At 34.4% G+C, this 17,977-nt stretch overlaps 1 protein-coding gene across 3 annotated transcripts in view; it reads left to right on the forward strand.

Annotated features, from left to right (window-relative positions):
- The window catches only part of GOLGA4 (golgin A4), a 120,812-nt gene extending 103,353 nt beyond the window's left edge, over positions 1–17,459 (forward strand). For 2 of the 3 annotated variants that reach the window (XM_008590069.1, XM_008590070.1), the window contains 4 exons: positions 4,990–5,093; positions 9,954–10,040; positions 14,062–14,124; positions 16,769–17,459. In XM_008590069.1, the coding sequence (XP_008588291.1) occupies positions 4,990–5,093; positions 9,954–10,040; positions 14,062–14,091 (221 nt within the window). In that variant the 3' untranslated portion in view covers positions 14,092–14,124; positions 16,769–17,459. The remainder of the gene's footprint in view (positions 1–4,989; positions 5,094–9,953; positions 10,041–14,061; positions 14,125–16,768) is intronic. The other variant, XM_008590071.1, reaches the window with a different exon arrangement.
- The last annotated feature ends 518 nt before the right edge of the window (positions 17,460–17,977 follow it).

The following is a 17,977-nucleotide window of genomic DNA, read 5'->3' on the forward strand; positions in this document are numbered from 1 at the left end:
TGTACACTTCTCAGGGTCGCGCTGTCTCCTGGCACGGCCGCTCCAGACCCGTCGCCATCTTCAAGACTCCTTCAAACTCTCAAGGTCATGAAAAAACAGGAAAGTCTGAGAAACTGTCATAGCCAAGAGGATCCTAAGGATACATGACCACTAAATGTAATATGGTATCCTGGAGAGAAGCCTGGACCTGGGTGGTCGCTCTTGGTCTCTGGCGCCCAGGGCGGAAGGGCCGCGTGGGAGTCGTGCCTGGCGACCAGCAAGGGCTCCTCACGTCTCCTGTCTTTTTCTTATTGATTTGTCAGTTATGTATGTTACAGAGATATTAGTTGGTGTATTAGTCTGTTTTGTGTTGCTGTAATGGAATACCTGAAACAGGGTGATTTATAAAGAAAATGAAATTTATTGCTTACAGTTTCTGAAACTGGGAAGTCCAAGGTCCGTCTGGGGTGGTGACAGTGACCCAGGAGTCTCACATTGCAAGATGGTGGAAGCAGAGAGAGCAAGAGAGAGAGCAAGACAGACTCTCCTCTTCTTTTAAAGCCCTCAGAACCAGGCCCCTGACCACCATTTTTAATCCATTCACTACTGCACTGTCTTGCAGTCCAATCACCTCTTCAAGGCTCTGCCTTTCAATTATCATAATAGGATTTCCCACCCTCTTTACAGTCACAGTGGGGGCTAAGTTTCTATTACATAAAACTTGGGGGACACAGTTCAAGTTCCAGTGAGTTTTGGGGGGACATAATTCAGTCCACTACAGTTGGTGTCTTTTTCTCCATTAATAATATCTTCCTTTTTTTTTTTTTTTCCCCCTTTTTGTCTTTTTTCGTGTCCGGCAACGGATTACAACCCTCAGTGTCGTGCCCGGACCGGGACCGGCAAGGGGATCGCAACCCTTGGTATTGCTCCCACACCTCGCTCAGCCAGTGAGCAGGAACCGGTCTGTATGTGGGATCCGAACCCTCGGCGGGAGCGCCACCACGCTCACAAGCGGTGCACTGTAGCAGTGCGCCACCGGGCCGGCCCAATAATATCTTCCTTTTAAACATTTTATTGTAGAATTTTTTTAGACATGTACAAAAGTAGTGAGTATAATATATAATGAACACACATGTACACATTATAAAATTTCAATAATTATCAAGGCATAGTCAATCTTATTTCATCTGTATTCCAACCTTTCCTATTCTTTTTTTTTTTTTTTTCCTTTTTGTCTTTTTTACTGACCGGTAACGGGATCGCAACCCACGGTGTTGCGCCCCTACCGGGGACTGGCAACGGGATCGCAACCCTCGGTGTTGCGCCCGCACCACACTCAGCCAGTGAGCGGGAACCGGTCTCCACATGGGATCCTAACCCTTGGCAGGAGCGCCTCTGCACTCCCAAGCGGCGCACTCTCCAGTGCGCCACCGGGCCGGCCCCCAACCTTTCCTATTCTTGATCCATTGGATTATTTAAAAACAAGTCGTAGATATCATAGGTTATCATTTCATGTGTAAATATGTATCTCTACAAAGGATTCTTTAAAAGTAAACACAATATCATTATTATACCTAAGAAATTCCTTAATATCATCATATAAACAGTAAATATTCAAGCTTACCTGTAGTCTCATAAGTATTTTCTTGTGGTGGTGAACAGTTGGTTTATTTGAATCAGGAGCCAAACAGTGCCCATACATTGCATTTGATTGATAAATCACTTAAGTTTCTTTTAAACTCTACATTCCTTCTCTCTCTCTCTCTCTCTCTTTCTCTCTGTGCTTTTGTCATTTATTTGTTGAGGAAACCAACTTACTTATCCTATAGAATTTGCCACATACTGAATTTTCTGAATTTCATCTCAATGGTGTCTTTTAACTTGGTCTTTGGTCCCCTGGTAATTAGAACTAGGGACATGATCAGGTTTAGGTTTGTGTTATTGGCAATAGTGCTTTATAAAGGGAGTTATGTAGTTCATGTTGCCTCACATCAACACATGATTTCTTTGTTATTTCAGGAGGTGTCACGCAGTTCTAGGTGTTGTCAGTCTGATCCATCACCGTTCAGCTTAGATTTTAGCATCCATTGGTGACTGCCTAGATCTTTTATTTCGGTAGTGGTTGCATAATGGTTTTAGTTAATTTTACTAATTCCAGTATTAACTGGAATTCTTGTATAAACAGAAACTTCCCCACATTATCTGTATGGGTGCCTTGAGATAAAGCTCATGCAGGAAAAGTAGGATAAATTCTATCTACTTACCAGTTTAAATTAGTCTGTAGTTTTGAGGGTCTGTTTTTGGTACCTCTTTGTTTGTTTATCAATCAGTTTGTCTTTGCCTGCTCTAATACTTCACTGTGTTAAATTGTGACTTCATCATAAGTCTTGATGTTTGGTTTTGGAAACCCTCCTACTTTAAGAATAGCTTAGCTATTCTTAGCTCTTTGAATGTCCATATAAAGTTTAAAATCAGCTTATCATGTTACACATACACACAGAAAACATCCCTGGGAGGATTTTGATTAGGTTTACAATGACTTTGTAGGAAAACTAAAGAGAATTGGCATTTATGTGGTATCAAGTCTTCAACTCATTATCACAGTATATCTCAACACTTAGGTCTTTTTTAATTTCTGTCAGTCATGTTTATTGTTCTGTGTAGTAATCTTGCACCTTTTTTCTTACATTTACTCTTAGATATGATTGTAAATGTGAAATTTATTTTCTAATTAAATGCATTGTTTAAAGACATTCTTGTGCATTTTTTGAAGAAAATCTGGGCCTTTTTCAACTATAAAATTATCTGTGACACGCTTAGTTGATTAAGATTGTGTTAAATGTAAAGTGGATTTTGCAGTTATACACTTTGGAATTGGGCCCAGATGAAGTATGGTGTTGAAAATGCTAAATAGTACCTACCTGAAGTTATTTGGAATGACTCATAAGAGGCAATGAGTAGACAATTTGGCATACATCTTTATTTGAATGATAACTGATTTTCACTCTTAATTGTTTAAAACTCAAAAAAAGACCTATAAGAAGAGGAAGAAAGTCTTTTATATGCCACTGTTTTGAAGAAGGCAAGAAGAGGCACATGTGTTGGAAATAATATTAATTGCTTTTCCAGGAAAATATCTATAAATAAAAATAGTCTGCATGTCTAAAGTAATAAAATAATTTATTTTCTGAAAAGTGAACATTGTAAACGCTTGGATTTCGTGTAGATCAGGAGAAATAAAACACTTAATGTATGGATGGCAATATATATTTTTTGAGTTGATTTTTTTTTAAGTTTATTAATTTTTTTTTTTTTTTTTGCATTCTAAGATGTTGCAGAACAGTTGGGGGGAAGGGGAGAGGAGAAGGGGTAAGGAAATAGGGTGGAAGGGCGGGGGGTGTGGTTGAGGCCTATGGCACCCTCTTCATTCCTGCAGAGAGACCAAGGGGTTTCCAGCAGTGGCTCAGTCATTGCTGGGCTGGATGCTGATGTCAGGGGTGTGTGGCTGAAGTCCTCAGCCCCCCACTGCCTCAGTTGGGGAGCCCTGGGTGCTTCCTGTGGCAGCTTGGTGGTCGTTGCTGGGCTGGTTGCAGGTGTCAGGGGCATGTGGCCGAGGCCCTCAGCCCCACACCACCCTGTCTTAGATTGCTGTATTTTTAAGAGGAAATAAACAATATGTTATCATTAGTCGTTGACCCTCTACTTGCAAAGTATGAATTGAGTGAGGTGGGTCTTCTAAAAGTATACGCTTTTAAAAACAAAATATTCCAGATATACAAATAATGTGTGTAATGTAAATAAAACGTATGAAGACTATTTAATACTAAGAGTTCACCATCCAGAACATTGCCATTACTTTTGAGGCTGCTTTGTAATCCTTACTCAGGTTGAGCATCCCAAATCTGAAAATCTGAAATTCCAAATGCTCCAAAATTCAAAACTTTTTGAGCGACAACATGATGCTCTCAGAAGATTTATCATTGAAGCATTTTGGATTTGGGATGCTCAGCTGGTATGTATTTAAAGCAAATATTCCAAAATCCAATAAAATCTGAAATCTGAAACATTTCTGATTCGATGCATTTCAGATAAGGGATACTCAAGCTCTATCTCTACATTCTTTCCCAAAGGTAACTACTGTTACTATATATTGCAATATAAGTCGTTCTCTTAAAAATTTGATTTTAATGTTTTATATGTTTTGGGCTGTATGGAAATGATGTCATGTTGTGTGTATTCTATATAACTTTTTTTTCATCCAGCATTATGATTTTGAGATTCATTCTAATATGTGGAAGCTATAGTTGACTGCTGAGTTTATTTTCAGTGCTGAGTTTAATAATACACTACATCTTTATACAACACTTTATTTTCTTTTTGGTGAGCATTTGAATTGTCTCAATTGTGCTTTTATAAACAGTGTAACTGTGAACATTGACTCCTGGTGTACATGTGAAGTGTTTCTCTAGATTATATTGCTAAGAATTGAATTTCAATGTCATAGAATATGCTTGTCTTCCACTTTGGCATTACTCTGTAAAATTTTGCAAATTGTCATCTATAGTACATCTATCAATTTCCACTCCTATTAGCACACAAAAGTTTCCATTGTTTCACATTCTCACCAATGCTTGGTATTATCTGACTTAAGATTTTGCCAATCTCATATGTATAAATGATACCTTATGTGGTTTCATTTGTTGGTTTGTTTTTACTGAACAAATAGTGATTGAAATTCTAAACCAGAAGTAATGTAAAGTTAGAGTAAAAAGCCAGAAGGAGGGAAAAAAAGGTGTGAGAAATAAAATTGTTATAATAATTCTTGTTTTCTCTTCCAAGAGTGAAATACCAATTGGAATATTTAGTGTGTGTCTGCAATATAATACAATATAATATAAAAGCAATGTCTTGCTTTGTTCCATTGATTTTTTTTTCATTTGCCTATTTTCTAAATAATAAATAGTTTATCTGGTTTTATCTTTGTAATTTGGTCTGTTTTTTATTTGATAGGTGGCAGTTTGTACCATACTGATGTCTCGCTCTTTGGAGAACCTACCGAGTTTGAGTATTTGCGAAAAGTACTTTTTGAGTATATGATGGGTCGAGAGACTAAGGTATAAATCATGTCTGGTGATTTGGTATGTAGTTTAATTTAAAAGGAATTATGTTCCATTTTTAATAAACATATTGATACCATATGTGTACTGTACATAGTGGATCATGCATAGTAATATTAGGCAATAGCCAATGTTATTGCCCTTAGTATACAAGTGGATTAGCAGAACTCGCTTATATTTTTTACATTTATAAAATAATGCTGTTGGATGATGCTAAATGCTAAAAATTAAAATTTCATTAACTTAAAAATAATTTGTGAAGCATGTGGCTATTTTTCTTCCTCAGATCTTAAAGTTTTATTTTCAAAGAGACTTTAGGATATTGTGGATAGTATTGGAAATGATCGTAATTAAGAATGGCTACATAGTGAGAATAAGGAATAGTTTACTTCAGTCACTGTAAGAAGATTATTCCTGCACATATGGAATATTGATCATTTAAAAATTACCACACCATGTTAGAAATAAGTCTTGGCTAATTTGTTTTCTAGAATGTTACATTTATTGTAAGGTTCTTGAGTGTAGAGTCTTGTCTTATTCTTCTTTGTATTCCCTGCAGTGTTTTTAAAAGAGTTTGTGTTGGATATTTGGTAAATATATCTTGAATGCTTTTAGGGAAATTCATGAGTCTTTCCTTAAACAAAATTTTTCATTTAAAACTAAATGTTTCTGTTTTTGACATTGTTACAATTTTTTTGCCTTCATTGAATTTTACATTATCTGTGTACCTTGGCTAAAAATGTGATAGTGAGTTTTCTGTCTTTGGAGGCGGTCAGTGTTTTAACCTATGGGTATGTAGGAGTTGCTGAGTAATAGGATACTAAGCCAGTTCAGTCATTGATTTGGCAAATATATTTAAAATCTAAAGAGCAAGGGCATAAGAAAATATCTTAAAAGATTAATATTAATTTAGAGATTAGAGACTCAGCTATACACTAGGAGTTATAAGGCTAGAAGTCGTTTGAATCCTTAATATCTATAGAATCACATTTCATTGCATCAAATAGTTTTCAAATTAAAGTAATACCTAGTCTTATCATGAACAGGTATCACAGGAGGGATATATTAATTCACAGTAATTTAATGTCTTGTTTACCTAAGGACTTATTTTTTTTTTAATTCAAGAATAGCTAAAACTAATTTTCTCCTTATCTGTTTAAAACAAAGCCTGTATATGAGGTTGGGTAGATAGTTTAAAGTTACCTTGTTATTGCATTGAGGAGAGATATTTTTTTTTTTTAAAGAAAAATCCTCTCAGAACTTTAGCTACCTTGGTTCATTAGTGAAGCTAAAGCTGTGATGCAAGTGTTGTTGCTAAATAAGTTATATAACCTTTTATTGGTTTGTAAAATGAAGAGATGGATTGACTGCTGCCTGAACCTGTTTCTTCTGGAGGTTGTGAATATGTGTAAGATGAGTTCACTATAGAGTTTGAGTCTGCCTCCCCAACCCCCTCTCGAAAGACCACGGTGGGGCAGTGCTAGTTTAGCCAAGACTAAGTTTGTGCTTTCAGGGTCCTGCAGTTAATTTTCAGATGTGACTTGGGAGATAGCTGAAAGGGATGTTCCATGGCACAAGCAGCCCCATCTAATACCTGGCTGGGAATCCATGTTGAGGAAGAGTGCTCTCTCTGGTCTTTGTCTTCAGCACTCATTGTACTTCTCTGGCTAGTAAAAATGAAGAATAGTCTTATTCTTCCATCACTTGTTATAGGTAAAGAAAATTAGTAGCAGGTCTTCAGCTTAATTTACTCCACATTTATTGAGCACTTATCTACATGTGGCATTTTATTTATCACCATGATGGATAGTAAGATGAAATTTGACACCATTCCTAACTTTAAAGAATTTACAATATAGTAAGAAAGTAGAGCTGTTCTCAGTTAACTATAATGTGATGCAGAATGTAGTTAGATCTATAAGAAAAGTAGAGTCCTCATTTATTTGTGGGAGGGTCAAGGAAGGCATTGTAGAGAAGGTGGTGTTTACACTGTGTTTAAGGAGTGGGGGGCAGATAGACTTCGTATAAGATAGATGAGATCATACGGTAGGGGTAGCCCAGATAGATGGTACAGGGCAGGAAATTGAGCATCGGTTTTTGGAATGACAAGTAGTCTGGTCCAACTAAAACACCGGATGTATGAGGTGGAAGTGATTCCACTTAAGGTTGCACAGAGTGTGGAGGGCCTTGAATGTTTTCAGAAGCTTAAATGTAGGTATTGGGGAGGGAGTAGCCCTGAAAATTTTCAAGCAGGGGTTGTGACAGGATCTGAGCTGTTTTTTAGACACATCTTTTGCTGATTTGCCCAATTTTTATACATTAACAAGGAATTTGAAATGGAGACCAGGTTGTGGTTTTAGAATGAGGCAGAGTATTTTGTGGCCTTTGTGAGTTGATTACTATCTGCAGTTGTTTCTTCTAGCAGGATCTGTATGTCATCTCACCTGGGTTTCTTCATCTGCTTTTGCACACAGTGTTCTTTGTTTTATGAGGCAGATGACTTTTTAAAGATCACATATAGTACACACTTTCTTATAGTATGGAGTTAAGTAAGTTCCCCTCCTTTCTTCTGTCCTTGCACTTTCTTTTTTTGGGGGTTTTGACCCTCCATGCTATTACTGATCCTGAAATTCAGCCTGTTTTCCTTTTCACTAAAAAGTGTTTCTCATCCTAAGCTTTACTGAAGAAGCCTTTCTCTGAAGAAAACCTGGCAGGAGAGGCCACTTCTAAATCAGGTGGCTCATTTGAACTTTTCCTTACTTCCCAGGGCCTGAGAATATTATTGTAGTGTAGACAGTCTGATTTCTTTCCCAAGGTGTGGGAAAGAGCCTGGGCTTCTCCATTAAAGTGTTTTCTGGCAGGCCAAGGACGAATTTTAAGTCTTTACTGGGTTATCAGCTGCAAATTCTGGATCACTGATGAATGTAGATGTGGGTTTACCATTTAATGTTGTGAAGGGACAACTAGCTGCAGTTTTTTTTTTTTTTAATACAAACATGCATGTACATGTATGAATATGTGGTTTCATAGTGAATATAAATGGACTTTCTTTTGGTACTTTGAGTATTATGTAGTGTTGAAATTAGAGAAATGCTCCCTATAATTGTGAATCCCTAAATTTTAGATTTTTGGTACTTCCTAAAAATAATCTTCATAGATATATATCAGAAGTTGGTATTATGTAGTGTTGAAATTAGAGAAATGCTCCCTATAATTGTGAATCCCTAAATTTTAGACTTTTGGTACTTCCTAAAAATAATCTTCATAGATATATATCAGAAGTTACTTCAGAGTGTTACTGAAAAGAAAATAATGAAATAGTTACTACTTCATATCTCTCTTGTCATTTCATGCCACAAATATTCTTGGTTTCTAGACTTCAGTTTAGCACACAAGATTCTGTTCTATCTAGGCAGTACAATTTAAATGAGGAGGGTTTTTGTAAAATGCCTTTGGAATTCTCCAAGAACTAAGTTGTTTTATTTATTTATTTATTTTTAATTTTTGTATATATATTTTTTATTTAGGTGGCTGGCTGGTTAGGGAATCCAAACCTGTGACCTTGGTGTTACAAGGCTCTGCTCTAACCATCTGGGCTAACTGGCCAGTCCAGAACTAAGTTGTTTTAAATGTTATTCTTTTTTATCATCAAAATGAGAAAGGCAAAGATACAAGTAAAAGAAGAGGGCTGAAAGTAAAATCATGCTGTGTGTGGAGTTTGTGGTTGAGGAAAAGTATTTGTTGATCTGTTGGTTGAAATAAGCATTAAAATGTGTAGTGTCTTGCCTAGGCTTAGTACATAATAGGAATTTTTTAAAAAAATATTAGTTCTTTTCCTTCCTGGAAATAATTATAATTTTTTTCTAATGATGAGAATTTCCAAAATATTTGGTTAACTGTGTTTTATGTTATCTTTTCCTTAATGACCTTCCCCAGACCACTCCCCCACCCCCCCACACAGAGTCTGTGTAACCAGGAACAAAGAATGTTAGAATCAGTTTTCTGGACTACCCTTCCATCCACTGTAGGAATCCCCAGGAGAGTACTACTACCTGATTTTTGTATATAAGCACTGAACTTGTTATCCTACTTATTTCATAAGTGGTATCTTCTTTCCTCTCTGTCTCCCTCAAAACATCTCATCTTGATACAAAATAGGGAGTTTCAACCTTTGAGGAGAATTTTCCAGGAGCTTATGGGTGACAGTCTGAATTACGGTATATTTATTTAGATCTGTACAATTTATGATCTTGTTTTGCAAGCCACCATGTGTAATGTTTTGATTCATCATGTTTTCTACCAGACAAAACATCTTGTGTTTATTTAAAATGTAATTTGTATTTTTATTAGGCTGATGTGCTGCATGTCTTGAAAAATACCTACTAAGCATGTTCATGTTCATGCAGTAGCCCGTGTTTATGAGATATATGATGTGATTTAGTTATAGCTGAACTTGGGGTTATCTAATTCTGATTTATAGCATATGTTTTGGCAATACATCACTTAATAGATAGATTTCTGCAAATAAAAAGCCTTTAAAAATAAATGAGTAATAAAGTTTCATCTTAATAAGACAAAGGGCCAAGAACATTAGACCTTTATACAGCTTCATGCTATTGTAAATGCATCTTCTTAACATAATGTAAACCCATACATTGTGAGGAGTCCTTTTAAATTGAAATTGTAGTGTTGGCTGTTATTTCCTTGACTAATACCTTCACATCATACTTCTTTGTTCATGGCTTCCATTGAGAGCACTAAAGAATCCCACCAGCAGAATATGTCAGAATGGGTTGAGACTTCTTCTGCTTCACTATCTATTTGTGATCATATCTTGGTTTTTTTTTTTTTTTATAGACCATGGCAAAAGTTATAACCACTGTACTGAAATTCCCTGATGATCAGACTCAGAAAATTTTGGAAAGAGAAGATGCTCGGCTAATGGTAAGCTTTAGAAGTAGGCTATAGATAGATGACTTTATCTCATCTGTTTATATTCTGGATAGAAGACATGGTTGTTTACCTTGTGGAACCTTTAATTTTTAGGGGAAAAGGTAACATCCATCCATTCACACATGAATAAAAGATATGCTTAAGTAGTATAATTCAAATAATAAAAACAGATCTTTAGAAAATATGAAATAAGTTATAATGAGCATGAAGTGGGGGAGACCCCAAAATAAGATGACTTATACATTAATCAATTTGAGTCACCTTTGGTCAGTCTGAGGAGATTCTTGGTACTTGACAGAGTGACTCGTTGTTTCATGTATTTGATGGAAAACTAAGATCACTGTTGGTTGAAAATGTCACATTTGCCTTAGGATTGTTATAATTCATAAAATGAGCAGTAAGAATCACTGTCTTTGAACAGATCTCTTAAAATTTCAACTAATTTCACAGCCCTGTTCTGTGAGCTTTAGCTCATTAGAATAAAGCATGGCTAGGAACAGTGACTTCTCTTTTTCAAGTAGAAAATGAGCACAATGAAATGTATAGAAAAAAAAAACTTTAGGAGTTTATTAAATAATTATTTTTAAACAATTTAGTCACATTAGCTTTAAATGTGTGCTCCAAATGGATCTTTTCTTTAAGTGCAACTACAGCTTCCCTTCCATTAAAATCAGCAACATTGAATATTTTGTTATTTTAACTTTGAGGGCTGAAAAGCTGATATAAGAAAAATGAAACAAACTCCAAACACATTGCGGGGCTGCCTCCCTTATCAAATTAATATTCAGGATGCCTGAGAGAGTGTGGATTGCACTTTGCATTGACGTCATGCAGCCCACGTTAGTGTTTGCATCATGTAGCAGGTATTTTACAAGATATGCATTCTAAAAACTTTGCTTTTTGACCCTGATGATGATACATTTACTTTGTAGCATTGATCAAAAGCTTTGCATGAAACTGCCAGTGAGGTATTTTTCAGTGTGTCCTGTTTTACCATATCTCCCCTCTCCTCAGTGAGTTTTGTACTTTTATTTGAAAATCCCTATTACAGAATACAAGTTATTACTTATTATTTTTGGTGTTTAACTTGATCTCAAGAATATATTTCATAGGCGAGAAACCATTATCTATCAAGTAAGATTAAATTATAGAGCATAATTGAGGGTGATGGTGTGGTGTGAAGGAATCCTAGTCCTTGAGTTATTGACTTGCCACGGAGAGTTGGGTAAGTCCCAGAGCCTCTGTTTCTTTGCAATAGTAACAAAATCTTAATAATTATTATAGTTACAATTATTGGAGAACCATAGTATATAGTTCCTCTGCTGGGTTTTTGTGATAATGTAGGCATGGTGGTTATGATTATTTAGCCTCCATGTAGCAATGTATAGAACTAGTCTTTCCTGGAAGATGAGATTTGGAAAGGTGAACTAATAATTAACGTGTAAGATAAACCATTAAAGACCTCAGGAGAGTCAGATTATAGGAATGATACCACTTCACAAAATGTCTTCATCTCCAGTCCAGCACCTTGGAGGTGCTGCTGTGGTGACATGCAATGCTGCTGTGCTGAGAGCCTACATCTCAACAGTTCAACTGCTGTTATAACTTTAAGCAAACCTTTTCTGTATTTCTGGCTCTCACTGGTAAAATGAATGTGTTGGATTATACTATCTCTAAGGTTTATTTCCCTCTAAAGTATAAAATTTAAAGTTTTAGATTTGTTTCAAGTAGGAATAAAATTGCCTAATGTATAGCAGGCAGGAGTTAAAAAGAAAATGCACATACCAAGTGTACGTATTTTTGTCTTCTCTAGAGCAGCCTTTTTCCTCCTCTCAATTTTTAGTTTATTGTGCCTGCTATTTCATTTTGTGATGGAGTAAGTAGCTCTCAAGGCCTCAGTGGGCTAGGTATTTGAGTAACACAGTAGGTTCAGGAGGGAATACAAAAGTCCTTGGCTTGTCTAGTTGTTGTTTATTTACTGAATAAAACTGCCCTAAAAGTACACCATCAGATTTTTTTAGAGGAGAGTGTTATTTATTCTTTAAGATAATTTCACTAAGAAGTTTATTATAGTTGGTGACAAATCAACTCTTGGAATTGAGAGATTTCTTTGTTATATAGAAACCTCTTTTTAAAAGTTTCCCTAGAAATACATTTTTCTCTTTAGAATGCTAGCAAAACTTTATGACATAATCCTACATGATTATTTTCTTGAAGACTCCATTAAAAGATTTTTCTTTTTTGATGAAAAAGGCTTGGCTTGTTTTCATCTCCCCCTCACTCCAGTCATTTTTTATAGTTGATCTTCTGTTGACTTTGTTTCTGCTTTGCTTTCACATTGATCCTTCATGTTATGTCTAGTTCTTATCAGTCCTTGTCATAGACTAGTCTTATGCAATATTAATGTCTCACATTTCTCTCTTTCACTGGAATTTTTAAAATCTCCCCTGAATTAATAAAGTCATCAGGATTATCAGCATTGATAGGTACGAAAGTCATCAGGACCTATCAGCATGGATAGGTACAAAAGTATTTCGGTCCATTGTGAGCTTTACCTTTTCCTTCGCATGGGTTCTTAAGATGTATGGAAGGTGGATTCAGGAAACAAATGCAAATAAAACTGATGCATAGTGGAAAACATTGCACATGTAAAATGTATATTTGTTATCTCAAAAGTGGTTTTGACTTTGATATTCTTAGAATAAGGTAATATGTGATGATTGTAAAAGATGTTGCAAACAATTCAGAAACATATTACATGGAAAGGGTCCTCATGATCTTCAGCCTCCAAACTGTTTCCACCAAGCCAGGGTCATCTCTGTTAATAGTGGAGTGAATATCCCCATGTTTTCGAAGCTTTATAATTATGTTTATAATTATTCCATTATCACTGAATTATTTTATTTTACAGAGATGAGTATGCAACATCTTGCTTTTTTCACTTAACATGTTTTTATATTATTCCATCTCATTACAAACTGATCTACCTCATTCTTTTTAATGGCTGATTGTGTGATTATATGGCTGTCCTACAATTTAGTTCACCCATTTCCTATTAATTTTATTCACTTAGGTTTTCAGTTTTTCAGTACTTACAGAGACACAGGGAACATTCATATACATATATTTTGGATACTTCTCTAAGTTTTCATGTAGGATATTAGCCTTATTGTGTTGTGTGTGTTGCAAATATTATTTTCTAGTTTGTCTTTTGATTTTGCTGCTAATTTACTAACTTCACATTAAACATAAAAGATAAAATGATGCTTTTTATGTTGGTCACACTATCCAAGAATAGACTCAGATTTTATAAATAACCTTTGTTTTTGATGCTGCCATTTTAGAGCAAACCATGAAGCTAATTAATGATTTTGGATTGTGGCCATCCTGAAATAGGGCATAGAATTTATTTAAGAAGGATTGCTACAGTAAAAACTATATTGATATTGAGTTCCTTTAAACTGAAATTTCAGTTTGAATCACCATGCCTGAAACTATTCCTGATATAATGTTGAATTACAAGAGTTATTCAGTGATAAAATTGACATATTTGAGAAATGAGATTTCAGCGTACACATGTCCTGTGTTTCAAATTCATCAACATTTTCCTGAAAACTTTTGAGGGTAAATTGAGATTATATAAAACAAGTTTTAATGTGTACTTTAATTGAATTATGAAAGAAATCCTTTTATAAAGCCAATAATCACCCCCTAATTTATCTAGTAGACAAATGTGTACTTAAAGTAAAAAGTACACCTTTCATTATGCTGTTTAAATTTTTTAATGAAAGTTGCAAGTAAAATCTTAGCTACGTACTATTATATTTACTTAGGATGTTGGGAGGTATTACAGATTACTTATGTTTTACCTGTATACCCTTAACTTGGGGAGATTTGAGAAAAATTTTAGTGTATTATTTAATCCTATGAACTTCATATACACATATAACCTGTGTGTTATATTAAGTCTTAAAACTAACCCAATAAGCTTTTTTTCTTCCTGGCTTTGTAGTTTACTTCACCTCGCAGTGGTATCTTCTGAGTAAACCATCAGTCTGTGCTTAGTTAGCATGTGGTGAGTGAAGAATAATATGTCATGTCTTTTTTGTGTGCAAAAATCAAATGTATTGCATGACACTAACCATTTTGCTGGAATTCTTTTACTCTTATTTAATGAATATGTGATTATGCTATGGATTAATACAAATATTTTCTGTAAATTCTGTTATATAGATGAATAACATATAGATTAATAATTGTCACCATGAGTCAGATTTATATAATTTTAGGAAATTTTATTTCTTTAAATAGTAGTTGAAAGTTTCACAATTGCTCTTTGAAATTTTTGTTAAAAGAATCAAAAAAAGTGTTTATGTATCTTAGTTCCTTTTGTTTTTAATTTACCAGGAATGATCTTTGAAATTAATAAAGATTGTGAGAGCGAAATGAAAAATTTTCTAGAAAAAAGTGAAGTGATATATTTTATGAATTCAGAATTAAAAATAGTGTAAAGCCTAATTAAAGTCTAGGGTAGTCTGAAATAATAAAAGTTGATTAAGTTACTTCTTGGGATCATATAGTTTAAACACAAGATAACACACTTTGTCCTGAAGAGACCCATAGGAGCCTGCTTTAATTAAATGTGCCTGTTTCTGATTAACAAACTATTACATTGAAATGGAGGCATCTAAAATATTTCAACACAGTTGACTGTCTTCACCATTTAAACCCATCCTTTTTCCTCCCCCCACATATTATTCATGCTTTTAGCTTGATTTAACACCCTTTAAAAATTTAGGGTACATCTGGCAAAGTTTTTAAAGACTAAACTTTGCCAGAATTTTCATATTTTGGATCACAATTAACAAGGCTTAATTATAATTAAAATAAAGATTCTCTGTGATTGTTAATTCAGCCAGTACTCAGTTAACAATATCAAGGTTTAGAATGCCAAGATACGCCATTTGTTTTTTAAGATGTTAGGTTTAAAAACCCTTTCTGCCTGCATTTGAGTCTCCTTTTGATTTTCATATATGCTATTTAATTTGCCTTAGTGATTATGTCGTTGTTCCTGTCATCTATATTACTATGGCTGGCAGTGCAGCACATGGTTTTATTAGGATACTTCTATAATAAATATGTGAAAATAGGAAAAAATGTAAATCCCACATTCCACCCATTAAGTCTTAATGTTTTCCTTTTTTATAATAGTAGAAATACTGCCTTGTGCTTATTATATTATGGCAGTTAAATACTATCATTTATCACTGGAAATGTATACCGTGTAGCATTTTTATTGATTGATTGTCTCCTTAACTTTTAGTTTGAAACATTTCAGACATAAGATCTGCAAAATTAGTACAATGAACACTCATATATCCTTTACCTAGATTTACCAATTTATTAATATTTTGTCAAATTTTCTCACTCTCGCTCTTCAATCTCTCTTTGTATATATTTTCCCTGCTTTGTAACATTTGACAGTAACTTGCAAACGTTGTGCTTGCAGGCATTTGACAGTTGCAAACATAAACTAAATACTTCAGCATATATCTTTAAGAACAAGGACATCTTCCTACATACAATACAGTTATCCCTCTCTGAAAATTTAATATGAACCTAATACTTTATCTAGTATATAATAAATATTCAGTTTTTTCCAGTTTTCCAAATAATGCCTTCTATAATTTTTTGAAATCCAGGATTCACTCAAAGATTGCACATTGCATTTAGTTGTTATGTATTTCTAGTCTCTTTTAAACTATAAAAGTTCTCCCAGCCTTTTTTGTCTTTCATGACATGGAATTGTGCAGCATTGTTGAATCATTCATAAATTTCATTTCCTTCAACATCTCAAGCTAAGATTTCAAAATAATAACTGACAAAAGAATTTAAATGTAACAGAAGATCTTTTTTATATCTTCTTTAAGTCCCTTGGATCAACATGATTATTGAGCAAGTTTCATAAAAAATATACTATTAGGAGTAGTACATCATAAGTAGTGGATCTTATTGCTTATTTACAAATTGAGAAGACTTGAAAATTTCCACTTTCCACTAAACATATATGAAAGTTTGTCTCTATTACTTGATCTTATTTGGTACTTTATTTTTATGGCCTTTTAAACCTCATACTTGATCTGATTACTGGCTTTTAGCATTTTAGTGTGAGAAATCTTATTAGGAAGATTTTGGTTTTGCTTCTCATAGCATTTTTAATGTTTAAAATTAAGTTTGTTAATTCCAGATGAAGCATAGCTTCTCACACCAAAATGCTGTTTGTCTTTTGCTGCTATGCATATCATGCTGGGAGAATTGCAATATATAGAGAAATCAACACATTAGAAAAGAGGGAAGAGATCTTTAAAACCAATCTGAAGAGCTGCATCTTTGTGAGATTCTGTCAAGTCAGCATGTTTAGTTCTGGGTTTCTTTATGACCTGGGAGCATTCAATACATAGTGAAAGGTCACAGTTCCATATTTCACTTAAAAATGCTGTTTTCCAAGATTCCTTAACTATAGGTCAGTTTCAGTCATTTCAAGAGCATTCATTTTCAGAAGATTCCTCTGGGATTTAATATTTAGAATATTTCTACTACTTTACTGCAATCCCCAAACCATAGAATGTACTTTTAACTTGAGAAAACAAATCTTCCAGAAATTCGACCTTAAAAAGTTTTTCTTTCCTTCCTAATCCTCTTTTCCTTTTTTCCCCCAGTCATGGCTCCGATCTTCATCTTGAAGAAATGGGGAGAGTGATGTTGGGTGACTGCTGCTGGAAAACTGTTCACATTTGCTATTCTTTGAGAATGAAGCTGTCATTCAGGGCCCCTCATGTAGCCAAAAGACCAAGAAAAATCTGACAGTGGCCCACAGATACATTACAGACTGCCTTTAAATAGATTTTATTAGTGGAGAAATGGTGATAGTCTTTTTTCTTCAGTTTTCTGTTGGGAAGAGTTTTATGTTGTCTAAAAGATACTTTTAATGGCTTAACCTGATTTATGAGCTCACTTACTGTTCCTTTCTTCTGTTCTTTTTGTCCCTCTTTTTCAAAAACTGTTTGCCTTTCCTATTTATTTTTAGTGTGTTTTTTAAAAAGACTTGTGCAATACATTTTGAGGTAAAACTTAGTGGATTTTTTTCTGGTAAATTAGAGCACTTAATTGACTATTTTATCCTGATTGATTTGTTGAATATTTGCTAAAGACTAGCTCTTTAAGCTATGATATATGATAAATCCCAAATGGCAGTACCTCATTGTTTACTTAGCTTTTGTACTTATATTTTTCAGAGGAAAAAATACTACTGTAAATTGTAAATAGTCAATACGTAACTGTATTGTATCAAATCTGTGACTGTTGGCAATGTCATCTCAGAGGACAGGCAAATAAAGTTTATTTACTGTATAACGTTTGCTTATTGTGCTTTTTCCTAAGTTAAAATCTGTTTCAAAATGGTTAAGAATCCATGTTCTCTCAGTTGTTTAGAGCACAGCCAGGATCCCAGTATTGGCCAACCACCAAAAAAAAAAAAAAAATAGCATGTTCTATTTGGGTGAATGTAGTATAGAACTATTAGGATAGCTAAATGCTGAGCATTTGGATAGATTGTTTGTGTTCAGAATTAGAATGACCAAGTTAGAATGAGTATGGAAAGTATGGAAATAAATACTTCAGGGTGTTTGTTTTAGAATTCTGCCAACTTGGGAGTGCCTGCTGTCTCTGGAGTAGACCATACTTTGATTCTTTTAAAACTTAATCACAGCTGACCTCTTTACTATTCTAGTAGGAGAAGAGGATTTTCTTACCCCTTTTTTAAATAAAAATCATGGTTTACTTAAATTGACAAAATTTAGTCCCACTGAAGGGTTTCTGACAACAGAGATGACTTCTTACCCTTTTTATGTATTTTTCTAGGGTAGAAA

This window comes from Galeopterus variegatus, unplaced genomic scaffold (genome assembly GCF_000696425.1).
Source record: "Galeopterus variegatus unplaced genomic scaffold, G_variegatus-3.0.2 Scaffold5835, whole genome shotgun sequence".
In the NCBI taxonomy this organism is placed as follows: Eukaryota; Metazoa; Chordata; class Mammalia; order Dermoptera; family Cynocephalidae; genus Galeopterus; species Galeopterus variegatus.